The sequence below is a fragment of the Arachis duranensis genome, chromosome 4 (genome assembly GCF_000817695.3).
Source record: "Arachis duranensis cultivar V14167 chromosome 4, aradu.V14167.gnm2.J7QH, whole genome shotgun sequence".
Taxonomy (NCBI): domain Eukaryota; kingdom Viridiplantae; phylum Streptophyta; class Magnoliopsida; order Fabales; family Fabaceae; genus Arachis; species Arachis duranensis.
The window spans coordinates 31119358-31146250 of record NC_029775.3 but is presented as its reverse complement, the minus strand read 5'-3'; the positions used below and the strand labels follow the sequence as shown (position 1 = coordinate 31146250).

Below are 26893 nucleotides of genomic sequence, written 5' to 3'. Positions count from 1 at the left end.
CATTTCTGGTAGTGAAATACACTGTGTTTCATATGTTAAATATGATTTTGTGTCTCTATATCTCTATCTTAGTCTCTGTGTCTCTATATGTGTGAACATGTAATGTGAGTGAATTGTAGTATTGTATTGTCATGTCTAGAGTTGGAGGTTGCTAAATCTATCTGACAAAAAAAGGTAAAAATTATTTGGATTAGCCTAGTAATTAGCTTATTAGTCTACTTAAATAAATGTCGTTAATTTAAATTTCATCTTATACATATAATAAATTATTGATTAATAATAAATTCTTAAATGTAATTATAATTTATAATGAATTAATTTTTAATTTATCAAATGAAAAAATATTGTAAAAAAAATATTTAAGAGTTTAAATGATATGTTAGTTATAAAATTTCTTTAGGTTATTATATATATATCAAGGAATAAGAGAGATTGGATTTTGGATTCTTTAAATTTTGAATTTCACTTTAAAAAGTAAAATGTGATCTCTCATCATTTATTTTATAGATGAGACCAAGAATAAATATGAAATAGAAATTATTTAAGGATAGAAGATCACACTTTATTTTCTAAAGTAAAATTCAAATTTTAGAAGATTCAAATCCAGAGAAATTAGTCCAACAATCTTAGAATACCGGTCGAATGTAAAAAAAAAAATAATTAAAAAATAAAAGAAGGAAACATGAATACATGATTGGACCCACATAAATGTCGATGTAGTAATGTAGTTATAGCTTTTGGCCTTTCTTTTGGTTATATAATGAAAGGGCATTCTTCACCCCTACTAGTCCCTACAACTACCACACGCCCTCTCTTATTTGTGTCTCTTTCTCATTCTCCTTCTTTTCTTGACTCCCAATACATTATTTCTTTTTCTTTTTCTTCATTAACTTATTTCATTTATAGTTTCGATATGAAAGAGGGTGGTAGGAAGCAGGGTTCAGCCTCACCTTGTGCTGCATGCAAGCTTCTCCGCCGAAGGTGCGCCGCGGATTGCGTCTTTGCGCCGTATTTCCCGGCCGACGAGCCTCACAAGTTTGCAAATGTGCATAAGGTCTTTGGTGCCAGCAATGTCAACAAGATGCTTCAGGTTTCTTCTTCAATTCATCATCATCTTTAACCATTATTAATTATTTCCCCGTGGATTTTTTTTTTTAATTTTTACTATTGTTGAGGAACATTATTGTTGTAGGATCACTCACTAGTGTTTATTATAATATAGTTTTTCAACAAATGATATGCCAATAGCATTTGTAAAGAATTTAATTTAAAAAGGAACTGAATAATATTTTTATGTATTTATTTTGTTTTATATATTCAGGGGATTGGTAGATTATCACTCATCCGTCGTTATAACACTAGTAATGACTTATATGTAAGTTGAAGATAGACCAACGCAGAATTTAACTAACTTATGCTTTTTTCATATATTTTAAGAGTAATAATATAATTTTTTTAATATATTTAATACATTAAAATAAAAATATATTTTTTAATATTTTTTGATAAAGCATTTTTCTTGTAATACTTAAAATGTACTTTTAATACACAAGTTAGTAAGCTTTTAAAATAATAGACTTCTTCACCCTATTTGGATAAAGAACAGCAAATAAGACAGGTAAATGAAAAAGGAAGTAAGTGACATAAAGATGCTTCAAATATTTTTTTAAAAAAAAATTTTAGTAATTAAAATTTAATACATATAATCGATTAAATTAGATTATTTTTATTAAAAGTAGATGGGATAAATCGTTTTAGCTAAAAAAATCAATAAATTAAATTTTGAATCAGTCTAAATTAATTTATTTTTATAAAAGAATAACTACAATATTTTTATTATAAAAAATGACTAAAATACTTTTATTACATATTTTTAAAAAATTTTAAATTCTAATCATTTTCTTCTCTTTATGTCGTCATAGGTTAGGATTTAGTAGGATTTAGAATTTAAAAAAAAATATATATAAAAATATTTTAGCCAACTTTTATAATAAAAGTATTGTAGTCAGTTTTTATAAAAAATATTAATTTAAATTGGTTTAAAATTTGGTTTATCAATTTTTCGGTCAATTAATTTGTCTGATCTAATTTTGACAAAAATAACATAATTTAATCGATTATATATATTAAATTTTAATTATTAAAAATATCTTTAAAAAAAGATATTTTAACCGTGTGGATTCAATAAAAAAAATATTTGTGTATGTTATTTTACATACTTGTTTTAAGTTTGTTACTTTGTTAGTATTAAATGGAATATAAATTTATTCTGAGTAACATCCATTTTATTTTACGATAATAAAGTCTAAAGTAGAACATGTCTTTATCTTTTTTAATAATGTTTTATATATTATATTTGTGAATATTTTTTTTTATTTTTTTCCTTTTGATAAAAAAATTGAAAGAAAATAAAATATTTTTTTTATATTATAAAAATATATGAAAGAAAATATAAAAAATATATTAATTATTATTTTTTCTTTAGCGTTAGCTAGGATTTTGACTTTTTTGAGTTAATGGTAAAAAATATTTCGGAGTTAGCCAAAACCACATACCATATATATGATTTTTTTCTTTTTTAGTAGCACTTGAAATATTAGAAAAGCCAAAGAAAATTAGGCGTTCGGCGCATTGAAATCTCAAGGTACGTCCTTATCTATTTGTCCCACATCTTTTGGTCTGCCATGTGGTTCGTATAAAATATATAATTACAAAGAATTAAAAAAAAAAAAGAAAGAAAAGAGAGAGAACCAATACTTTGACAAGGTTTGTGCTTATCTTTGTTTAATTATTGTATATTTGAAATATTTAGCGTAAATGTCCTTTTCAGTTTTTATCGTTTATTTTTGTTCAAACGACAACACGCTTCTCTTTAATTTAAAAACCTTTAATTGATTTTTGATTATTTAAGTAATTAATTTAAATGGTCACTGGATTAAGTGATCATAAACCGCAATAACAATTTACTATTTATATGAGCCACTTAAATAATTATTTGAATTGTTAGAAATGATCAAAATGGCATTTATTTAAAAAAATAATATTAGAAATACAAAAAAATTGTCAAAATTTATTTTATCTAATTTTTATATTAAATAAATTTTGATTATATTTTATTATTTTTTTTATTATCAAACATCTTCGTATTCCAAATATTTATTTGAAGTTTGTTTAATTTCCTATCATATGGTTGCCGGTTGGGGTGACCCAATTAGAGTCCCTTAACGTGATTTTGGCATCCAGATTCAATGTCAATCACCAAGTGTTAACAAGCAACGCGATTTTGAGAACAATATCTTCACTTTTTGAAAAAAGTTATGTTAAGTAATCAATAACTTTTTTGAACAATATGAATAATTATTAATTAAATTAAAATATATTATATTTTTAAATTATTTACTTAAATCTTAATATTAGAATAATTATCTATACACCTAATGAAATGAACATCTAGTATATCTATTGTTTACATTGTTTAGTATTTTTATTGTCTATACTTTTTCTTAAAAAAAAAAAAAGGGAGGTTTGAAGCTAACAAATTCTGCTTCTGCGCCACGTGAAGCTGTCTGCTTGGTGCCCATTTTTCTAATGAAGCAAAAAAAATGAATTGCTTATTTCTTTGTCAAAGTCCTTAGCTTTTGGTTAACGAAAGATATGTGAACACGCATTAAGTTGATGTAATGTAGTTAAGGAGTTTAATTTTATTATGCTGTTCTAATATAGAACACGTTGTTTATGTAGGTTATCATATATTTAGACTTGACTGACTCAAATTTTTTAAGCGCCAGCTTTATATCATAAGTCTTATATTTTTTAAGATTATAATTTTTAGATAATTTTTAAACATGAGACATTTCTCATTCCTTGAACTAACTTTTAGAATTGAATTAATCCTGTTAAATTTTAATTCTAATATATTCGATTTAATATATCACTTATGTACAAATGTTCATTTTTCAAATAATTATTTTTAAGTGTAAAAAAAATATTATAAATTATAAATCTCTCAAGAAATTTAGAAGTAACACAAACATTTGGCAACATACAAAGTTTAATGCGTGAAAATTTAATAATAAGAAGATTTTTGCAGGAGCTACCAGAGCATCAGAGAGGAGATGCAGTGAGCAGCATGGTGTATGAGGCAAATGCAAGAGTGAGGGACCCTGTTTATGGCTGTGTGGGAGCCATCTCTTCTCTTCAACAACAAATTGATGCGTTGCAAATCCAATTGGCTGTGGCTCAGGCTGAGGCTGTGCATCTCAGGGTGCGCCAGACCCAGACTGCATCCTGCTCTTACTGGACCCAACCCCATAGCCCAACCAATAGTGCCTCCCCATCCTCCAAGCCCATTTTTGACATCGACATGGGCCTTGACCATACCTCTTATGCAGATTCTATGTGGTCATGATATTATATATATAAGTACAACAAAGTCAAATAAGTTTTCAACTTCTCTAAAATTTGTGATTTTAGTTCTTGATTTTTGTAAGAAATATTTGATTTTAGTTGTAGTTTGCTTTGGTTAAATGCTGATATGATAAAGTTAAATGTTTTAACTTATCTTACAATGTCAGCAATTGACGAAGATAAACTATGACAACACTAAAATCAGATAAAGAATCTTACAAAAATTAAAACTCAAAGTAACAAATCTTTATAAGATTGAAAACTTAATAATTATATCGGTTTCTTTAGACTAGGAAAATATATTAGTTCCTAGAAAAAAATACAAAAAGAGAAGAAAACAAGGCATTATTTTCTTTTTTAAAGTAATGCCTTGTTAACTTTAGTAGGGTAGAAGAATCGAACTCTAGAAGCATTGGTGGTGATTGAAGGAGCTGCGGTGGAGATCTTTCGCCCGCTTGATTACTTTTGGTTTGCAAAAAGAGGGTTTTCATTGGCATTTTGGTGTAAATATGTGGCTTATTAGTAATTACTATCACATGAAGGGAAGCTGCGCTTATGGTTGGATTGTGGACTTATTTCTTTGATTATGGCAAAAGGTGTTGTAATGGAGCTCTCTATGTTGTTCTTAAGTATTGTTATGATTTGGTCTTTTGTAGTTAAATATATGGAAGATGAACTTATTGGCATTACTTAGGTTTTCATAAGTAGTGCTTGCTTCTTTGTAATGTTTAGTATTTTAGTTAAAAATTCCAAGTTGGCTATTAATTTTTAGTTAAAAGTATTTTATGGAACTTTCACAGAAAGCATCCTTTCAATGGAATTGCAAAAATTAATTATAGATTCGCCTCAACCTATTATTTTATTTTTTGTATATTTACATATTTTTAACATAATCTTTTTTTTTTAATTTTAAAATCAAGCCCAAACCTCAACACAAAAAAAAAAAGGCTCATTATCTTTAGAAAGTAAAAGAAGAATCGATAAAAAGAAAGCAACCTACATGACCAACAATAGCCAAGTTGCCCATGCCCCTGAACCCAATCTGTAGCAGTCATAAACCTTCTAAGTTCAACGAAACAAAACTTCAAGTCCCCCGATTTAAGAATCAAAGTACTCTCACTGCAAACGCCGTTTGCCCAGTAAACGGCGTTGTCCTCCGTACTCGAACCTAGGTATATGAACGAGCCACCGCTTAACTCAGCATAATCCCCATTCCCTAACAGCACTCTCAAATTCTCCAAATCGACTCAATTTAATTGCTAACGTGGCAGAGAATCATCGCTCGACGCGGGTGCAGAAGACGCCAAGGGTCTGTCATTCTTGAACGGCAAGACCTTGATGTCTAGGGAATGGCGATGGTGGTTGGTGACGGTAAGAGTTACGAGTGTTGATTTTTTTTTTTTGGTGACTTACGAGTGTTGATTCCGGTGAACAAATGTTGATGTCTAGAGTATATTCAAAAGACTCTTTATCTTCGTGCATAATTCCAATTGTTAAAAAAAATTTTATTTTTTTAAATTTTATATTTTAGAAAGATCGAATAAACTTTTTTAGTAATACAATTAAAATATTTGTTTTTTTACGTATATCACTAATGCAGTTGTCATTTAAAAATTCATATCATTTAAAAATTTACATTCAATATAATTAGGTTTTAATGATATCCATAGTTTAAAAGGTTGTTTCAATTAATACAGTTGTCATAGAAAAAACTAAAACTAACTTTAAAAGAAAAAATATCAATAGATAAATAATATTTTTTTAAGTCGATTTCTAAAAAAGAATACTAATTTCATTTAAATTTAAAAATTAATCATTATAACACATTTAATATAAATTTTTTAAATTGAATATTAAATTTTAAAAATTGATTAAAATATTATTGTGGAGTCAAAATCAACAATTTAATAAAAACAAATAAATATTATTATCATGTATTACTCAAAAAAATTTTAAATTATAGTAGGGACAAGCACTCTATACCCTTACACCTAGAATTGTTTATGGGACGCTTATAAAAATTTGCTTTAAAAATATAAAAAAATTTGTTAGAAATGTGTAAATATAAATTAATAAATTGGAATAAATTTATAAATATTTTAGACAGTTAAATTTAATGTAGTTCTTTACATGAATTCCATCAAATACTTTGCCTAATTTCTATAGGTTAGTTCTCTTGTTATTTATATATTTTACTTTTAGTATTTTGGTTTAATATTGTGAAGGAAATGTTATACACAAATATTTGTATGTCTCCTAAGCTGTTACAAACAAATATTGCCAGTTAGTCACCAAAAAACAAATATTACCAGTTTACCACCCTACATTTTAGATAGTTACCTCTAAAAGTATTATATTACAACAAAGTCCCAGACTCCCAAGAAAAATCTAAAATTACAAAACAATCCAAGAAAATACAAAATTGGATAACGATATGCAAATCGCTAACCCTAACATCTAATTAGAGCCACCTCCAGCAAGCAAAAAAAACATGTTAATGAGCGTGGAGACTGCGCCAATAGTGAAGCTTATATTCTCACGATGGAAATGTGGATGGTAGGGTAATAGAAAAGTGGACGAGATGTTGATGGCAGACTCATGAATGGGAGAATGAAAACTAACACATCTCTGGCGCTTGTTTCTCTCGTCCTAAACTGTTAATTCAACGCCATCTTCGAGCTCCCTATCAATGAGATCATCCTCATCCATTACATCTTTCTTTAAGGTCATTTCCCCTCGCTCCTTCCTCCTCCATATTTCGATCAACACTGCTATACTTATGCGAACCTAGATCATCCCTCCTTCCTACTTCTGAAGCCTCCTTTGTCCCAACAATTCTATCATGCTCTCCTGAAACTATGCGTTCGATCCCATATTTAGATCTATTTATTTTTACTTGTATTCTTGCCTTTTTGAGATTATTACAACATTTAGGAGAACAAAACTTGATCAATCAATGCCGATGAAACAATTAAATAGTACTTATCATGGAGAAAAAAGATAAATAAACGCGGGTAGTAGAATATTCATATCAGTGTGGCAGTAATTCAACAACAATTTTGATACTAACTTCAATTGTGTGAAGAGACTCAACGTTCAAAGTTGGAGGTTTTGATGTGTCAGTGCACTAAGAATTGCTCTAATCAGTGATTGATATATCCATCTCCATGTCTTCTACTTCTACTGTTACTTGCCTCTTGTTATTGATTAGTTATGATTGCCAAAGTGCAAACGCAACCTCATGTGATCAAAATAAGGGAGATAGCGAAATTTTCACACTTTCTTAATCAAATGTTCAGATTTGAGATTTAAAAAGATTTTTGTATGATTTGTTGGGAGGTAAAATTTCTCAAAAATGGAGATTATTAGTGATTTATAGAAATGTAGGGACAAATAAAATTTTTTGGAGGAAAAGTATAATTTTTTAATTAATTTTCGAAAAGCAAAATTGTTGGAGATGAATTGCAATAATTTTTTATTTTTGAAAAGAGAATTCGCATTTTTTTTGAAAAATAGAATTTATCAAAAAATTGAATTTATTTCAGAGTAAATTGTATTTTTTATTTTTTAAGAATACAATTCGCAAAAGACGAATTATGATCATCATAGCTTAATAAATAACGATATTACATTATTTTTCTGAAAATTATCAAATCAAAATCATATACAAATTAAAAAGTGCATTTTTATTCTCATTTTAAACCAAGAAATTATTTGTTTCATACATTGAAGTGCTCATAAATTTATACAAAGAAAAAAAAAGCTAAATTTAATAGTAGATAATTCAATCATAAAACTCAAAGAAATAAAAATAAAAATTTAGATTTCTCACTAATTTTTCTTTCTTTCTTTTTTTTTTTCTGTCTTTTTGTTTTGTATTGTTTTGCAGTGTGTCTGTCGATAAGTCTGCTTATAAAATGGCAAAATATATGCAAAAATGCGTGTGTAAATATCACATCTATTTGTTTCTTTGTTCACACTGGTCTCAAGTGTGAATCTCATCTAATCTATCTAATAGTAGTGCATAAAATTAGTCAGTTGGAGAGTGAGTTGGTTTTTGTATAAATATCATCAATTTTTTATATTAGATTTTTACATGAAAATTATTGATTTCGGAACTCTGGCATGAGACACATACATACGGGTCAGAATTGAAAAGAATTTTTCAAAAACTTAATAATCTTCTTTCTTTAATTTAGAATAATCTCTGCAGTCTACACAAATGCTCATGCTGATGAAATTTAGTATATTGCACGAGTTTTAATTTTTTTTATGCACAGAAAAATCTTAATGTTTTATTATTTTAGAGGAAAGAAAGAAAAGGTAGGAAAGAAAGATAGTGGAAATTATATCACTAGAGAAGATATGAAACCAAAAAATAAAACTGAGGCATGTGCATAAAAATTCTGATGGCACAAAAAAATTTGTCAGTTTTTACCTTGATTTAAACATACAAATTTATATAATATGAAAATTAATAAGTGAACAGTTTAAAATTTTGTGTGAGAAATTAAATTAACCAACTACAATCACTGGTGAAGGCTAGTTCATCAAACTTGATATCTAAATCTAAATTATGATCTGCAATATACCACACCTAATTAGCACAATACAGTCTTCAAGACAAAAAGATTGTTACAATCACACCTAACCTAAACAACAACAAAATAAAATGTAACAAATTAGCATGATCATGTTCCCTCTTTCATCTTGGATCAATTGTTATGTCAAATTCCTTCTCTTGAGGTGGCTCTCCATTCTGCTGATTTGGTATTGAATTCTTTGGCTGCACCTTTTTTGTATCATTGCTAGGTTTTTTACCCAAGAAATGGCTAGCAAAGAAATTGAAGTAAACAAAATTCAAAACACCAAGTGCAGCAATGAGATAATAGTAGTAATCAAGCTTATTGTCATTCAAATCATGTCCACCAAGCCATGAATTTCTCCCACCATGTGATGTAGCTTTATGGATAATGTTCACAATCAATGATCCTAAGTAGTTTGCAACTGACAAGCTCAGAAAGAAAACAACACCAGCCACAGTCCTCATGCTCTCAGGCATCTCCGTTGTGAAGAATTCCATTATGGACACGGCAGCGAAGGCTTCGTTGAGACCCGACAGCGCAAACTGTGGCAGCAGCACTGCGAAGCTCATCGGCGAAGCAAATGATTTTGCTCTCAAAGCTGAGTCGCGGCGCTTCTGCTCGACGATCGCGGCCACAAGCATGCACAAAATTGACAAAAGAATCCCAATTCTGATTCTTAGGCTCATGCTTAACCGAGTAGCCTTTTTGTTAATTTTCTTTGTCACTCGAATGTAGATGCATTCATAGATGTAGATCCAAATTGAAAGTGCCACCATTGAGAACAAGTTCATCCAACCTGGTGGAACTTTGAAATGTTTCCCAATTGATCTGTTTGTTTGAATAACTTGAAGAACACCAAATGTGTTCTGCTGATCCATTACAATGAAGCAACAGATTCCTGTCACCCAAACTGGTAGAATTCCCAATAAGCATTTTAATTCTTCAACTTGATGCAAGCTACAAAGCCTCCAAACATTTTTCGGCTTCAATTGTTCATTCAACTCACTAGGATCAGAAATTATAGCAGCCTTCTCAAGAAATTTGAACCTATCTGTATGAACAAGCCTAACATTGTTGTGGTCCGATTCTGATGGAGCAGGATCATAGTAACGTGTTCTATCAGAGGTCTTAAGCTTGCACTTTCGACATGCTGCAGTGATCACCTTTGCCATATCAGAGAAGACACTCCCCTGAGGCTTCTTTCGAATGTAAGTGTGCCGGCCGATTAAGAAGATTGCTATTGAGAAAGCAAGGCAGAGTGTTGGAATGGCGAATCCTAAGGTCCAGCTAACATTGGTTTGAATGTAGACAACGCCAGTTAGCGCGATCACAAGTGCAATGGTGAAGGTGAAGTACCACCAATTGAAAAAACTTTCCAATTGTGCCCTGCCTTTCTCTGTTTTGGTATCGAATTGATCAGCGCCAAATGCAATGTTGCACGGCCTAATTCCACCTGCGCCAACAGATAACATGGCGAGGGCGAAAAAGAGTATACCAAGCTGCCACGGTTGTGGCCACTGGCAATGTGGCCTATTAGTGCAGTTAGCAGGCCTCAATTGATGTATACCTGCTGTTAGGGTCATTATCAATATACCCTGTTCATGTAATTCATGTTCTACCCCATGTTAATAACTCAACCAATAAAATATTTAACAATTTCACAATAGAATAAATGATCATTTCTTATCATTCAGAATTTAAGCACAGAACATATAAACTAACGTAACTGTTTGATAAACTACCCTATTTAATGAGTATCAAAGTCAAAATGATAAGTATTGGATTTTTTTAAGATCAGAAATGATAATTTATTCTATCAAAATACATCTCTTGGGTTTTAACTTATTTCGACTTAAAAGTTCATTAGAGTAACTCCTTGACATAAATCCTAGTTTGTTAATGTTACACTACCAAAAGGGGGAAATATAATAATGAAATAAAACATTATCCTGGTAATTGTGACATTGATGTGATGATTGATTTGCTTACCAGAAGTGATGCAATGGAGCCAAATAAGAGGGTGCGAAACCTTCCCAAATAAGTATCAGAAATGAAAGCACCGATTATGGATGCAACATTGGATGATCCATTCCAAATTTGAACCACATTCACCACAAATATCGCACTCAAATTGTACCTCGTTAGCAGGTACATCGTCAGATTCGATATCAAACTCATTGATGCCAATTTTTCGAACGACTCATTACCTTCAAAAACCCAAATTAAGCAACAAAATTATAAAAAAGATTAGGGTTTTGCTAATTAATATTATGTAAAAATCGTTCTTTTTCTTTTGTTCTTTTTTTACCAATAATGTAGTAGACTGATCTCCATCCTCCTGCTTCTTGTGTCTCTGGTGCAGATGCATGCTCATCTTGTATTTGTTCCTCTTCACATGAAGAATTGGTTGTTGCATTCTCCATTTCCTTCCTTGAGTTATGGTTCCAACTCGGTTCATCTCTTTCACACACACACAGTCTAATATGTTATTGTTTGTCTATTTATATGTAGTCTCATAATGCCACGTCAAAAATTTGTGAGTGCTTTTAGCTTCCAGTCCTCAAACAAACTCACGAATTTGCATGCAAAAAAGTCAAAGGTGGCTACGGTTACTTTGAAATATCAAGATTGTTCATTCACGTGATTTTATTTAGAAACTAATTAAAATATAAAAATGTTATCTGCGGACTAGAATCAACTTTTAAAATTAATTTTTATGTATTTGTATAATATATGTGTAATTTAATTTATTTTTAATGTGTATTTTATATTTTAATATGTATTTTATAGTAATAAATAATTTTAATAGTTAAATTTAATATACTCTACGAGACTACGACTAGCATAATTAATTTAAATAATAATAAGTATTTTAATTTATATAAATTTTAAATGAGTTTAATTTTAATACATAAAATATTTTACATAACTATTTTATCAAATATTTTAATTGAATTGTCAATGATAATACTAATATTTCAATTGAGATTACTAGAAGTAAATCAATGAAACACTAGGATGAAGATAGATTAAAAATGTCACGTGGCTTTTTATGTTAATTTTGTTTTTAGCATGTGTTGAATTATAAGCTTAATATTTAGCCACCGGAAAGCAGAGTTTGGGATGGATCAATATTCAATACAATAAGAGTGAAGATAGGAGCATCCTTAGCTACTATATCACTGTCAAAAACAAACTTTCTCATGGATCCAAGCAGTGAAAACAGGAGCATCCCTAGACCCTAGTACATTACAAATAACAATTTATCGACAATTCAACACCGAGTTCAACACCGAGTAAACTACCATAGTACTATTTTACTTAAAAAAAAAAAAACTTACTTTCTAGAAAACAGTCTTAAAAGATATTTTAATTTTTTAAAAATAATTTTAATTTGACAGACTAAACTAAATATAAGAAGATATAATCGAAAAAGAATTTTATAAATTTCTAGATATCAAAATTTGGTAATTAAATAATCTTTTATACAAATAAAAAAATATATTAAAAAAATATAGAAATAAATATTTTTCATTTTTATATATCTTTTAAATAACTCTTCAAATGTTTTTAAGAAAAAAATGCATCAAATCCAATGGTATATTTGATTGAATTAAGATTAATTTTAAAATATTAAATGTGATTTTTTTTCCTCCAAAAGATATTTTTTATCAAAAATAAAATCTTTTAAAATTCAAATAATAATTTAAAATGCAAAAAGAAATAGCAATTATCAAAATATTTCCTTTAATTTAATAACTAGTGTATGTATCCATGCAATGTACGAAAAATATTTAATATTATATCTATATCTGAAATATTTTTTAATAAAAAAATATTCTTCAACATATTAAATTTTAAAATCAAACTCAATTTATGTTTTTTTATTCATGTGAATAATAAACAATACTACATAATAAAAAAATTCACAAAATAATTGAATTAATTAAAAAAAATTATAATATGCATTAAATTAATAATGTCTTAATTTTGATCATATATGATAAATTTTAATGTTTTTAAACCTCAAAATAAAATAGAAAAATTCAAGTAAATGGAATTGTTTTTGTGCAATAATCAGTCTTCATCTCTACTGTATTTATTTAGCATCGTACCGATTCACGTCAGTCATTATACTCCTAAAATTTTTTTGTTGTAATACAGTTTGAGTTTTTGTTTTTGTTTTTTTACCAAAAATAAGAAAATTTAAATCCACGACCTTTTTAGATGAATATGGGGTGACTATACGATTAGAGTTAGGGTGCACATGGGGTCGGGTGAAGTTGGGTTCGCGTTGGCCCAGACCCGACCCTAAATAATGACCGAGTCTATTTATGAGACCCTTACTCGATCCTATACCCGATGAAATCGTGTTACTTTTGGGCCACACTAAAGCCGGGTCTAGACCGGGTGAAGTTCGGGTCTTGATCAACTTTATCACGACATCACCAAAAGTTAGATTCTACATCTCTTAGACCTCTAAATTTTGAAAAATAATTATTCCATAACATCACAACATTCACATAATAATAAGGGCAAAAAACAGAAATAAGCCAAGGGAGCAAAAAATTATCTGAATCAGCCAAACTGAAAATTGCTTCACAAATCAGGCAAAGCACATTACTATGTAATTCGAACTAGCTTGGTTCGAACTCCATAAACACATAATTCAAACCTACTTGGTTCGAACTACATGTAATATAATTCGAACTTGGTTGGTTCGAATTACACTTGAGTTCCATTCCCTTAGTAATTCGAACCGAGTTGGTTCGAATTACTCTCAAATTGCATCAAAACGTAATTCGAACCAGGCTGGTTCGAATTACTAAGCATGGGATCCTAAGTATTTTTGTTGAATGCACACGGCAATAAATAAATCTACAATTTAAATTAATACGTGATGCGGAAATTAAATAATATCAAAACGCAAAGTACTGATGTTTTCATAGTAAATGATAGACGATAAAGCAATAAGTAACACAGACATACATCAACTGATAAATACATAGACGAAGATAGGTAACATACAACATGGCACACTAATCATCTAAATAGGTGCGACCCCGTGAAGCAACGACGTGGTACTCGTGTCCTCTGACCTCTCCGGATAAGGGGCTCATCATCCTCGATCTCATCCTCCTCGTCCTGCGGGGCTGCATGTGCATGCGTCCTAGGCTGGACATGTAACGGTCGGGATGAAGACGGCCCGACAACTGAATGTGACCCAGCAGTATGTGCCGAAGCTAGGGTACCACCCAAAGCGAAATAGTCAGGAGGAGGCACGGAAGGAGGCTCATTCAGATCGACATCTAACGGTCCTTGTGTCCCCGTCGTCTGACTCCGGCCACGAGCAGCCTCATCCTCCTACATGATGGCACTGATCTCATCGAGGAACTGTGGTCCACCAAAATTCGCATCAAGACCAACACCGGCAAGGAAGTCTGAGAACGTGCTGCCCGGACTCACTCGTGGCATACTCTCCTGAAGTGTCTGGTCGTCATCGGGAACACCAACGAAGTAATCTTAGAGCGGCCCCTCCCCAAGTCCAGCCTCATTATGGGTAGAGGGATTTCCGATAGCGTACCCTTCTCCACCCTGCCCGTCATGATGGCGACTAACAACCCCGACTGCAGCCCCTCCCCCACCGGCCACGTCACAAAGATCACCATCGTCGTGCCCCATAACAGGCGCCCTCCGTCTGCCTCCATGCCGTCGTCCTCGACCACGACCCCGACCTGCCTCATCAGCCTCCTGAATAGCCTGGTCTAGCCACCTCCACTCACGCTGGCTCCGTCGTGTCCCGAGTCGAGCTCTCCTCTCTATCCGACGCCTATCAGGGACGTCATCAACTCGATCCATGTCAGGAACTAGCCCAGCACCCCTCTGTGATGCCTCCACAGGAATAGGAACGCCCCTCGGATCTCCCAAATACATCTCTGGTGACAAGAACCTCTTTCCAAGCTGACTCCACCAATCTAGGTATGTGTCCAACGGTCCAGGGTCCGCAACAACATCGAACCGGAGGACGTGGTCCGCACGACTCTCCCAATGAAGATGCCAATGCTGCAAAGCGGACGGGAACCAATGATCACTGCCTCTCCCGTCCTTCGACATCAGAAAGTCGATGTTTAGGGCGGGACGTGGTCGGGGCTGGACACCGCGAACTGTGGTAGAACCCTATCTATCTGATGCCACTCTATGACGACAAAGTATATCAGTGACATCACAGATCGCCACAGCGCCATGTGTCGAGGCTCCAACGCCTCCGGATGCACAAATGCAGTACCTCGGGGGAGCTATACGGCATCCAGATAAACTGCACAAAAGTTACATTGTCAAGCAAACTATTTATACAAAATCTTAAAGTCTAGTTATTTAAATAAAAGTAACCAAAAGTATACTCACATCCCTGGGTTGTAACATGTCTATCTGCAGTCTCCACATCTGCACTCTAGGACCCTTCTCGCTAACGAAAGGGTTGTAACCTGACCACCTGCATCGGACATGAGTGTTATTTCTAATTAAAAGTATGACAGAATTGTAAAACAGCACAAGCGTACATCAACATTAGCTAATTTAACTTGAAATAGAACAATAGATTACCTCGATGCCAAAGTCAGCTGCACGTATCATACCCAGCAGGCCTAAACCTTGGAAAGCGTCAGAATATCCAGGACTGAAGTAGCTGAAGTGGGCTCGCTAACTTCACCACATGTTGGTTCGCCACTCGGCACATGCACCGGTACAACCATGCCAATGCTGCAGACCCCCAACTATAGGAACACATCTCCTCAAGCCTAGCTACATAGGGAAGCCATCTGATGTGAATGCGGTTGCCAGACTTGTCGGCAAACAGCTGAGTGCCCAACAACATCATGATATAGGCACGAGCAAAGCGCCACACGGTGTCCTCATCGGCTCCCTCAGGGCACTCTCCAAATGTCTCCTTGAACCAGCTGCAGTTTACTGCGAACTTCTGAACCTGGCTCGGAGGAGGAATCACTCCAAGCAACTCCTCGAACCACACCCAAGCAGGACGTCCACCCTCGATATATATATGGAAATCCGTAAGGTAACCGCTGACATAACGGCCGTCCACTGCCAACCCCAACTGGTACGCCACATCCTGAAGCGTGATCGTGCACTCTCCGAAGGGCATATGGAAAGTGTGCGTCTCAAGACGCCACCGCTCCATGAAGGCACTGAGAAGGGGCTCATCTATCCAAAACCATCTATCATTTAGCCTCGCTAGATGGTATAACCCCGCCATCTGCAAGTACGACACATACCACTCATCGAGTCGCATGCCCTGTTGCCGCCGCATGCTCCTGATGCATCTCTGTGGCTGGGCATTACATGGACCGCATTAGTAGATCGACATAGAAAACCAGTAACAAAAATGAGTAATAACAGAAACCACTTATCGAAACCAATAACACAATATACATATGAAACCAATATAACAAACCACATGCTTAAACCGCTAACATAAACCGGAAGCTAATCCACTTACGAAAACCACATGCAAATCCACTATCGTAAACCGCACATAAAACCACATGATAAAACTCTTCCAATACCACCTAAAGTAATCCGCCAACATAAAGCATCAACAAAATAACTATAAAAAAATCACTAACATAAACCGCTAACTAAAACCACATACAAAACCTTTAAAAAAACCACTTGCAATACCACTACGATAAACCACTAACATAACCGCCACTAAAACCACATGAAAAATCATTAACTCAGATAAACTAATTGCAAAGAAGTGTTCTATCCACTAACCTCGTCGTTGATCACCCCGGCTATATGAGCGACTCCGTCCAACCGATATAGCCTTGCCGGATCATCTCCCATCGGCAGAGTTTTCTGTTCGAGTCTTTGTCGGATGGAATCTGGGTCGTTTTCTCTGGGATTTGGGTGGGGTATGGAAATAGAGAAGTTGTTTGAATGAGGGTGATTCGAACTCCTTATATAGCTGAAAACTTAGTAATTCGAACCAGCCTGGTTCGAATTACGTTTTGATGCAATTTGAGAGTAATTCGAACCAACTCGGTTCGAATTACTAGGGGACTGGTACTCAAGTGTAATTTGAACCAACCAAGTTCGAATTATATTACATGTAGTTCGAACCAAGTAGGTTTGAATTATGTATTTATGGAGTTTGAACCAAGCTAGTTCGAATTACATAGTAATGTGCTTTGGCTGATTCGTGAAGCAATTTTCAGTTTAGAGCATTGGCGTAATACAATTTGAGTTAATTTTTTTATATAAATCAAAACAAAATTAAACAATTAAAATATTATCTAATTCATAAATATATATTAATTATAGTCATTAATTATAAAATTTAAAATTTCCTATTTTATACCCATAGTTATTTTCTTTTATATATGAATTTATATTCTTAAATTAATTATAATTTTTAAATTTTCATATTTTACACCCGTAATTATATCCTATTTTAGTATTAATGTTTATTTTCATAGACGTTAGAATACAATTAATGATTATTGCTATACACGTTAGAAATATCTTTTATTCATATATATTCTATACTATTATAGTTAGACAACTATCATTAGCAAAAGGTAATTATAGATTTGTCTCAACCTATTATTTTATATTTACATATTTTTAAGACAATTTTTCAAATTTTAAAATCAAGCTTAAACCTATAAAACAAAACAAAAAAAAGTAAGGCTCAGTATATTTATAAAGTAAAAGAAGAATCGATAAAACGAAAGAAACCTGTTACGTCGGGTAACCAGAAATTAACGGGTTGGCCTTGTTAGGTTGGTCCAATCGTCTGAAGGAGGAAGTCTTCGACTAGGTTCGTGTTAGGGAGCCGTCATCCAACTTATGTGCGTGAAAGAATAGGAGGCGGTACCTACAAAGACACTCCGATGCCTAAGTCAGTAAGGGACTAAGCAGTTTTTGAGAGTATTGGAACTTAGAGATATCTGAGGGGTATCAGTGTATTTATAGTCGTGAACCAATAACCACCGTTGGAGTAGTTCCACCTTTTAAGGAGGATAACCGTCCCTTTATCTTAGGAAAGTTGAGATATGACTCCTGGAAGTGGGTTGATAGATTTTAGAGGAAGTTACTTATTTGAATAAGGGTTATCTGCCAGCTAATCTTAGATCCCGACTTCTTTGGGGTGAAGTATGTGTCGAATCCGACTTCTTCTGTGGAGGTCGATTACGTAGGGAGGCCAATCTATGGATTGGGCCTTTTTATTTTATTTGGACCTGAGCTTTAGTGTTGGGCCAGGGTATGAACAGTGCCCCTACTCGAGTCCGATCTCTTTTGCTTAAGAGTTGGATTCAAGTATTTAGACTCGGCTTGTAGCCAACGTGAAGTGGGAACTGACATGATTTTGAAACCGACATAATTTTAAAAATTTTCAACCGTCACGTCTAATCAAACGTCGCGTCCGTTAGGAGTTTCGTATTTACACGTGGAGAGCAGTTACATTGGTAACGGCGCATATCTTTAACGATAGCCTCATTTTACTGTTTTGCCCCTGTCATATTTATAAATACTTTTCCCTCTTCTTGCCTTGTTTCCTTTCTGAAAAAGAAACTACTTGCACACACTGAAAGACAGATGATGAATCCATATTTGACGATATATTTTTGTTTGATTTGAGTGGATTTCATCATATAAACCCACATTTATTCATGTAAATAGCATGCTTTTATGTTTTCTCTCTTGTGAAACATGCTATTTTGAGCTTAAATTAGTGATTTTAATCCCACTTTTATGCCATTCGATGCCATGACATGTTTGTTAGTGATTTTAGGTCCTAGAGGCAAGTTTGGCAAGGCAAAAGTGGAAGGAAGCATGTACAAAGGGAGAAAACATGAAGAAAACAAAGGAGAAGCACACATTGGAGTGTGCGTGCACACAACCTACTGTGCGTACGCACAAGAACTACAAAACTATGTGTACGTACGCACAATATCCCGTGCGTACGTACAAGAGGAAAATCAGCATGTAAGCGTGCGCACACACCTGTGCGTACGCACAGGTCTCAGCGTGTGACTCATTTAATAAAAATTGCTGGGGGCGATTTCTAGGCCTCCAGAGCCCAGTTTTTGGACTTTCTGAAGCTGATTCTTCCTATATCTAAGAGGGCCTCACTCCATGTGAAAGGGGGAGAAATTAGGGTTAGTTTAGCATTATGTAGGTTGTTTTCTAGAGAGAAAAGCTCCCCCTTCTCTCTAGAAATTAGGGTTTTTAGTTTATTTTCTTTGTAACTCTCCTTTTTAATTATTGTTTTAATCTAATTTCTTCTAACTTTCCTTGTTTTCTTCTCTTAATTTCATTACTTTATCTTGTCATTTTCTCCATTCTTGCCATTTTTATGTATTTGCACTCTTGTTACTTTAATTTACATTTAATGCAATTTTATGTTTCATGCCTCTTTTATTGCTTTATTGAGTTGCTATCTTTATTTTCCTTGCTTGGTAGTTGTAGTATTTACTATTTCTTGTCATTTACTATGTTTTCTTTTCATACCCACTAAGTGTTTGATAAAATATTTGGTTGGGTTTTTACATAGTTTTTCTCACTCTTGATTGGAAAATTGTGTATTTTGGGTGAACTTGAGTGGTGGATGTCCATTCCACATTGTGTGAGGGTTGTTAATTAACTTGGTTTTCACTAACACTAGTCTTTCACTAAGTTAATTAGTGAGTGGCTAGGACTTGTGGATTGAGGTTCATTATGCCCTTTTGACTTATTCTCGATGTAGGGTTGACTAATTGTGATTAATCCACACACAATCACCATGTTTGTAGTCCACAACTAGGATAGCAAGCCCTAATTACCCAATCCTCACCAAGAGCCCTTTTAGTATTTAATTTCCAATTGCATTGCTTTTACTTGCATGTTAATTTTAATTACTTGCATATCAAGTTACTTTCTTGCATATTTACATTTCTTGCTATTTACATTTCCTGCCATCATCCAATCCCCCTTGTTCCCTCATAGCCAATAATGACACTTAATTGCAATTTCTAGGGAGAATGACCTGGGAGTCTAAATAATGTCGGTTATTGTGTTTTGATTGTGACATCTTCTGAGATTTAAATTTGATGGAGAATTACTTGTTGATCTAGGCTATACTTACAACGAATGAATTCTTCTACTTAGAGAAAACCTAGATCACCAAATAATTTTCTTCGTCAAATTTTGACGCCATTGCTGGGGAGTTGCAATGGTGTTGTGTTATTGGCTATTGTATATATGTTAATATATAAATAGCTTATTTTGATTGATTGCTTGTTTTTGCTAGTTTTAGGTGTTTATTTTACTTGTTCTTATTACCTTTGATTTCTATTTCCTTTTTATCCTATGAATTCTCACCCATTGCATTGGGTGTTTTGTGCTATTGTGCCATGGGAATTGGGAATTTCAATTGTGTGTTACCTACATGGAATGAAAGGAATTCACAACAAGATGTGGGTGCATAAGCTTTGGAGTCTCAAAAGCCTTGGAGAATACAAGCTTGGTTGGAATTTCAAGGAGGTTTGATGAGAGCTCTCCATAAGTCTAACTTAAGGACACTAAACCAAAGTGCTAGATAGGTGGGAGATATCCCACCATGGTAACATTGTTCCAATCCTTCTCTTTTTGTATATATTTTGGCTTAGTTTCCGTTTGTTATGCTTGGTTAGCTTAGAATTAGTTTTATTTTGAGAATTTGTTAGGTTAATTTTGGTATGGATCATGAATTTATGGGTGTTTGAATGTTTTGGGGTTGAGATTTCATTGAACTAAGGCTTGGTACCTTAGAATTTTGAGAAAAAAATTTTTGAAAATAAGGCATTTGTGCGTGCGCACCACCTCGTGCGTGCGCACACAACTTTGATTTTCAGCGACCTGTGCGTGCGCTCGCACACTCTTGTTATCAACCTCTATTTGCAACGCCAGCACAGCCTGTGCGTGGGCGCTCCCCTATTTTCTGTGACCTGTGCGTATGCATTTACTTGTGTGTACGCACAAATGCCCTTTTTCGCATTCTCTGTGCGAGCGCACAGGCTTGTGCGTCCGTACGCCAACTTGCATCCCTTCTGGTGGGAGCGTTGGCACAGCTTGTGCGCATGAATCCATACCCCCTTTTGCTTCTGTGTGCGTGCACACATGATCCTTCGTAAAAAAAAAAGAGTCTTCTGTGCGTGCGCACACCCTTGTGTGCACGCACACTTCTTAAATCCTCTTCTGCCAGGAGCGCTCACATAAAGTGTGCGAGCACACACCTTTCTTTTTCCTCATAGTGTGCGTACGCACACGTATCTGTGCGTACGCACGCCTCTGTTTTCTCACTATTATGCTTCTTTTCTCTTCTTCTCTTCTCTCTACTTCTCTCTTCTTCTCTCTCCCTCTCTCTTCTTCTCCTTTCACCATATTTTCTACTTGTTATTGTCCATTTTGTTTTCATCTCATTCTCACTTTAGTAATTATATTAGATTTAGTTTACTTACTTGTTAAGTGAATAAGTTGCAAGTGTTTGTTTGATGATTGACTGTGTTGCTTGTTGCTTGAAAATGGTACACCAATGCACTTATACTTTGCTTTAATTTACTAGTATCTAGTGGGTTTGAATACTAATATTTTGACTGTACCACTAGGACAAATCATATAAGTGCATTGGATTAAGTGAATTGAGTAGAGATTACTTGTTCATTATGATTTTCATATTAAATTCATTACATGACTAGTACCTGTTCCTTGTTAATGCCTTGCATTTGTTTGAGTGACGCAACTTGATTATTTTCAAGCTTGTCACTTTTTGTAACAAGTATCTTACCATGTGACCTTTTCTTTATATTTCATGATGAATGAGGTGTTTTTAGTTCATTATTAAATGGGTTATTGTTAATTGTTCTATCTTCTACCAATTTTACGCTTTTACTTGCACAATTTTAATAACCAATATCAAATACTCAATTCACTTTTGTGTTACCTAGGGTTGCTTGTGCCTTAAGTTTTGCTTATGCTTTACTTGCAACATAGGGTACTAAATTGAGGAACGTATGCTATCTTTTTTGAATAGGTGGTTGTTGTACCCCACCAATGTTTGCATTCCAAATTGTGCGTGTATTTCGAATACATACATTGCCTTTTATCATACCACACACATCTTACTTTTTCTCAATTGTTGTTTATTTGTTTACAAAGCAACCGGAGCCCCCGGAGCCCACTAGCTGAAGGTGGAGCCTCATAGTCCTTCATCCCCCAGATCATGTGCATGCACGAAAGACCGTGCATAATTTAAGTGTGGGGGAGGATCGCCAACTTCGAGGGGGTAAAATCCTTTTCTTAGACACTTTGCAATATTCTTTTTGTTCTTTTTCTTCAATTTTTGCAATTTTTGTTCTTAGTTGCACTTTGCTTGGTTTGTTTGTATATATTTCTTTAATGCTCAAAGTATTATGGTAGTAAATACTTGCATGTGCATGTTAGATTGAATAAGTTTGGTAAAAACAACAAGAAATTTTTATGAAATCCCTTTTTGGGCATGCCATTGATTGAATTGAAATTGCTTTCTTTCAACTTGCTTGAAGTATCCTTTTTCATAGAACATAGAAAAAGAGCTAGAACAACAAATCTTGTGAGATTTGAGCTTTAATTGTATGGTTGCACATCTTCAACCATAAAGTTTGTTCTGGTCTGATAAACTCCTTTTATTATTGTAATCTTTAATTTGCATGAATCTATATGTCCATTATTTTGTGTATGAATGCATGTATATGATTGAGGCCATTGTTTCAAAAAGCTCAATTACCCAAATAGCCTACCTTTTTATCTTCCATTGTTAGCCAACTTTGAGCCTATGCAAAACCCATTTGTTCTTAATTTTAGCACATTACAAGCCTTAAAGCGAAAAATAATAAATGTCCCTTGTTTGGATCTTTGATTACCTTAGGCTAGTGAGTGTGTTTATCATTCAAGTTTGGGAAGTTTGGGAACATTGGTTGGGATAAAAGGGCGTTTTTATATTTTTATCAAAATATTGAGAATTGGGTACATACTCATGCACTGAATGTTAAACCATATGCATTGATGTTCTTGTATATATTTTAGTTCAATTGAAGAAAAAAAAAGAGAAAAAGAAAGAACCAATAAAAAGGGGACAAAATGACCCAAAGTGAAGTTCAATAAGAATCAATGCATATGTGTTGTGATAAAAAAGAGAATGCATGAGTGTGTGAAAAAGTGAAAAATGGGTAGTTAGGTTAGCTTCAAAATTGTATAAGTTGTCATATGTTAGGTGGGAAGCTTAGGTTAATCAAAGATTCAAATTTCAAGCTTACTTGACCAAATACAATCTTTCCTTGACCCTAACCCCATTACAACCCATGGATAAGTCCTCTTGATATTTGTATGCATGCATTGAATAATTATTGATTGTTAGATGACTTGCAAATTGATAAATCACTATTTTATGGTTTATCTTGTGCTTAATTGAGTGGATTTTATCAATCTTTCATACACTTATTCATATAATTTGCATGATTTTACATTCTCCTTCCTGATTTTGTGCTATGATTGAAAACATGTTTCTTTGGCCTTATATTTGCTAATATTAATCCTCTCTTATTACCATTAGATGCTTTGATATGTGTGTTAAGTGATTTCAGAGATTACAAATCTTTGAGAAACATGATTAAAAGAGAATTGAGTGATTAAGCCCTAAACACTGAGTGAATTGAGTGAATACACATCCCGTGAGGGGTTCGATCGCTCAATTCTATGTTCTTGTGCCTTATATTGTATCTTCTTGCAAGTTGCCTATTGGTTAGTTTTGAAAAAAATATCAATTCATTCTTTGGACCTTGATTATAGGGTATTGACTCTTTGCCTTGGCCCTAAGGTTTGTTTTGGATTGATTGGAATCCTTTGTTTGTTCTTGACAAACTCCATAGGAAATCATATTGTACATATAGATAGATAGCATTTAGTGTAGTTTCACGCATGTGGTTAGTTGTATTGAATAAATTGCCTTCCCCCTTTATCATTCTCCTTTGATTGTGATTAGCATGAGGACATGCTATTGTTTAAGTGTGAGAGAATTGATGAATCCATCTTTGACGATATATTTTGGTTTGATTTGAGTGGATTTCATCACATAAACCCACATTTATTCATGTAAATAGCATGCGTTTGTGTTTTCTCTCTAAATTGTGCCTAATTGTGAAAATATGCTATTTTGAGCTTAAATTAGTGATTTTAATCTCAATTTTATGCCATTCGATGCCATGACATGTTTATTGAGTGATTTTAGGTCCTAGAGGCAAGTTTGGCTAGGCAAAAGTGGAAAGAAGCATGTACAAAGGGAGAAAACAAGAAGAAAACAAAAGAGAAGCACACATTGGAGTGTGCGTGCGCACAACCTACTGTGCGTACGCACAAGAGCTACAAAACCATTTGTGTGTACACACAACGTCCTGTGCATACGCACAAGAGGAAAATCAGCATGTGTGCGTGCGCACACACCTGTGTGTACGCACAGGTCTCAGCGCGTGACTCATTTAATGGTAATTGCTGGGGACGATTTCTAGGCCTCCAGAGCCCAGTTTTTGGACTTTTTGACGCTAATTCATCCTATATCTAAGAGGGCCTCACTCCATGTGAAAGGGGGAGGAGAAATTAGGGTTAGTTTAACATTATGTAGGTTGTTTTTTAGAGAGAGAAGCTCCCCCTTCTCTCTAGAAATTAGGATTTTTAGTTTATTTTCTTTGTAACTCGCCTTTTTAATTCTTGTTTTAGTCTAATTTCTTCTACCTTTCTTTGTTTTCTTGTCTTAATTTCATTACTTTATCTTGTCATTTTCTCCATTCTTGCCATTTTTATGTATTTGCACTCTTGTTACTTTAATTTATATTTAATGTAATTTTATGTTTCATGCCTCTTTTATTGCTTTATTGAGTTGCAATCTTTATTTTCCTTGCTTGGTAGTTGTAGTATTTACTATTTCTTGTCATTTACTATGCTTTCTTTTCATACCCACCAAGTGTTTGATAAAATACTTGGTTGGGTTTTTACATAGTTTTTCTCACTCTTGGCTGGAAAATTATGTGGTTTGGGTGAACTTGAGTGGTGGATGTCTATTCCACATTATGTGAGGGTTGTTAATTAACTTGGTTTTCACTAACGCTAGTCTTTCACTAAGTTAATTAGTGAGTTGGCTAGGACTTGTGGATTGAGGTTAATTATGTCCTTTTAACTTATTTTCGATGTATGGTTGACTAATTAGGATTAATCCACACACAATCACCATGTTTGTGGTCCACAACTAGGATAGCAAGCCCTAATTACCCAATCCTCACCAAGAGCCCTTTTAGTATTTAATTTCCAATTGCATTGCTTTTACTTGCATGCTCATTTTAATTACTTGCATATCAAGTTACTTTCTTGCATATTTACATTTCTTGCTATTTACATTTCCTTGCCATCATCCAATCCCCCTTGTTCCCTCATAGCCAATAATGACACTTAATTACAATTCCTAGGAAGAACGACCTGGAAGTCTAAATACTCTCGGTTATTGTGTTTTGATTGTGACATCTTCTGAGATTTAAATTTGATGGAGAATTACTTGTTGATCTAGGCTATTCTTACAACAAATGAATTCTTCTACTTAGAGAAAATCTAGATCACCAAATAATTCTCATCGTCAAGAGACCTTTTACCCTTCCTCCCTCGAGTGCTTTGGTTGTTGCTGCGATTGATTTTCTTCTGCTTCTTTGTAAACAAACGTTAGTTCTTCCTTCTCCTTTTCCCCTTTTATATTGGTACTACATTTTATAAGAGGCTTTTTGTATGCTTTGTTTTGCATTTTGGAAGAGTTCATGTGAGTCTGCCTGTAGGTCTAGTGACTTTGTGTTATTGGGTAGACTGCTCCGGCCTTTTAGGGAGCCCGTTATTGATCCTTCCCATTTTTCTTTGTAGGTTTCATTGTCTTTTTACCTACTGTAAAAGATGTCTTCTATTGAGTCCCTTTTGCTATGGGTGGACGTCATTGTTCTTGGGGAGAGCCCATTAGTAGATACAGACTATATCAACGATCTTCGTACCCACAGGATCTATGGCTCTGATGATGACAAGCCAAAGTATGAGTTGATTGCCCCGGGTCCTGAAGACCGGATTTGCTTTGGGAGGGCTGCTAATTCTGACCCTCATTTCTTTTTTATCTATGAGAGACTTTTCACTCGTTTGGGGGTTTTTCTGCCTTTTTCAGATTTTGAGATGGAGGTTCTGAACCACTGCTGAATCGCTCCTACCCAGCTTCACCCCAATTCTTGGGGCTTTCTGAAAATTTATCAGCTCGTGAGTCGAGAGTTGGCCTTTCCGACTTCTTTGAGAATTTTCTTTTATCTTTTTCACATGACCAAGCCCTTCAGTGGGCAAAATAATAAGCAACAGTGGAACACTTTCTGAGTCATTCAAGGTCGGAAAGTTTTCTCCATTTTTGATGAATCTTTTCATGATTTTAAAAACTTTTTCTTCAAAATTCAAGCCGTAGAGGGCCATCATCCCTTTTTCCTGGACGAAAATTCTTCTCCCCGCTTTCCTCTTTATTGGTTGGAGGCCTCCCATGTCGATAAGTATGGTCTGGATGACCTGGATGAGGTTGAGGAGGCTGTTGTGGGGTTCTTCCGAGAAGTTTGGGAGAGGGCCCTCTACTTGGATACAAAAAAGTTTCTTCAGGGATCTTCGAGTTTTGTGCGGACCCAATTAGGTAGCTTTATTATTGGTTTTGATGATTTTCGACTTGCAGCATTCCGACTTTGTAATTTAACTTTCCGCTTTCTTTTTCAGAGATGGTGAAGAAAAGTTCCAGCTCTTCCTACCAAAAAGTACAGGACACCAAGAAGAGG

At 34.0% G+C, this 26893-nt stretch overlaps 3 protein-coding genes across 4 annotated transcripts; 1 reads left to right on the top strand and 2 right to left on the bottom strand.

Annotated features, from left to right (window-relative positions):
• Positions 1 to 805: 805 nt before the first annotated feature.
• Positions 806 to 5137, top strand: LOC107483998 (LOB domain-containing protein 4-like). 2 transcript variants are annotated; one of them, XM_021140330.2, is made up of 3 exons: positions 806 to 1090; positions 1322 to 1375; positions 4091 to 5137. In XM_021140330.2, exons 1-3 carry the CDS (start codon positions 914 to 916, stop codon positions 4406 to 4408), a joined length of 549 nt encoding a protein of 182 aa, XP_020995989.2. In that variant the 5' UTR covers positions 806 to 913; the 3' UTR covers positions 4409 to 5137. The 2 variants fall into 2 exon arrangements, with proteins under 2 accessions (XP_020995989.2, XP_015960093.1); XM_016104607.3 differs by lacking the exon at positions 1322 to 1375.
• Positions 5138 to 9005: 3868 nt separating this feature from the next.
• On the bottom strand, positions 9006 to 11420 carry LOC107483977 (protein NRT1/ PTR FAMILY 2.8). Its single transcript, XM_016104590.3, has 3 exons — positions 11302 to 11420; positions 10983 to 11200; positions 9006 to 10588 (listed from the first exon to the last, which is right to left on the bottom strand). Exons 1-3 carry the CDS (start codon positions 11414 to 11416, stop codon positions 9113 to 9115), a joined length of 1809 nt encoding a protein of 602 aa, XP_015960076.1. The 5' UTR covers positions 11417 to 11420; the 3' UTR covers positions 9006 to 9112.
• Positions 11421 to 15216: 3796 nt separating this feature from the next.
• LOC107483978 (protein MAIN-LIKE 2-like) lies at positions 15217 to 16317 on the bottom strand. The gene is made up of 3 exons (XM_016104592.2): positions 15698 to 16317; positions 15399 to 15486; positions 15217 to 15309 (listed from the first exon to the last, which is right to left on the bottom strand). The coding sequence occupies exons 1-3, from the start codon at positions 16315 to 16317 to the stop codon at positions 15217 to 15219; spliced, it is 801 nt and encodes a 266-aa protein (XP_015960078.2).
• Between the last annotated feature and the right edge of the window lie 10576 nt (positions 16318 to 26893).

Bases quoted from the DNA above. Each gene is read 5' to 3' on its own strand.
- LOC107483998 (XM_021140330.2), top strand. From the start codon at position 914: ATGAAAGAGGGTGGTAGGAAGCAGGGTTCAGCCTCACCTTGTGCTGCA. The intron at 1,091-1,321 runs GTTTCTTCTTCA...TTATATATTCAG, and splicing joins ATGTCAACAAGATGCTTCAG to GGGATTGGTAGATTATCACT. The intron at 1,376-4,090 runs GTAAGTTGAAGA...AGATTTTTGCAG, and splicing joins ACACTAGTAATGACTTATAT to GAGCTACCAGAGCATCAGAG.
- LOC107483978 (XM_016104592.2), bottom strand. From the start codon at position 16,317: ATGCGGCGGCAACAGGGCATGCGACTCGATGAGTGGTATGTGTCGTAC. The intron at 15,487-15,697 runs GTTAGCGAGCCC...TGTCCGATGCAG, and splicing joins GCGAACCAACATGTGGTGAA to GTGGTCAGGTTACAACCCTT. The intron at 15,310-15,398 runs GTGAGTATACTT...ACTTTTGTGCAG, and splicing joins ACATGTTACAACCCAGGGAT to TTTATCTGGATGCCGTATAG.
- LOC107483977 (XM_016104590.3), bottom strand. From the start codon at position 11,416: ATGGAGAATGCAACAACCAATTCTTCATGTGAAGAGGAACAAATACAA. The intron at 11,201-11,301 runs GTAAAAAAAGAA...GGGTTTTTGAAG, and splicing joins ATCAGTCTACTACATTATTG to GTAATGAGTCGTTCGAAAAA. The intron at 10,589-10,982 runs GTAAGCAAATCA...TTACATGAACAG, and splicing joins GCTCCATTGCATCACTTCTG to GGTATATTGATAATGACCCT.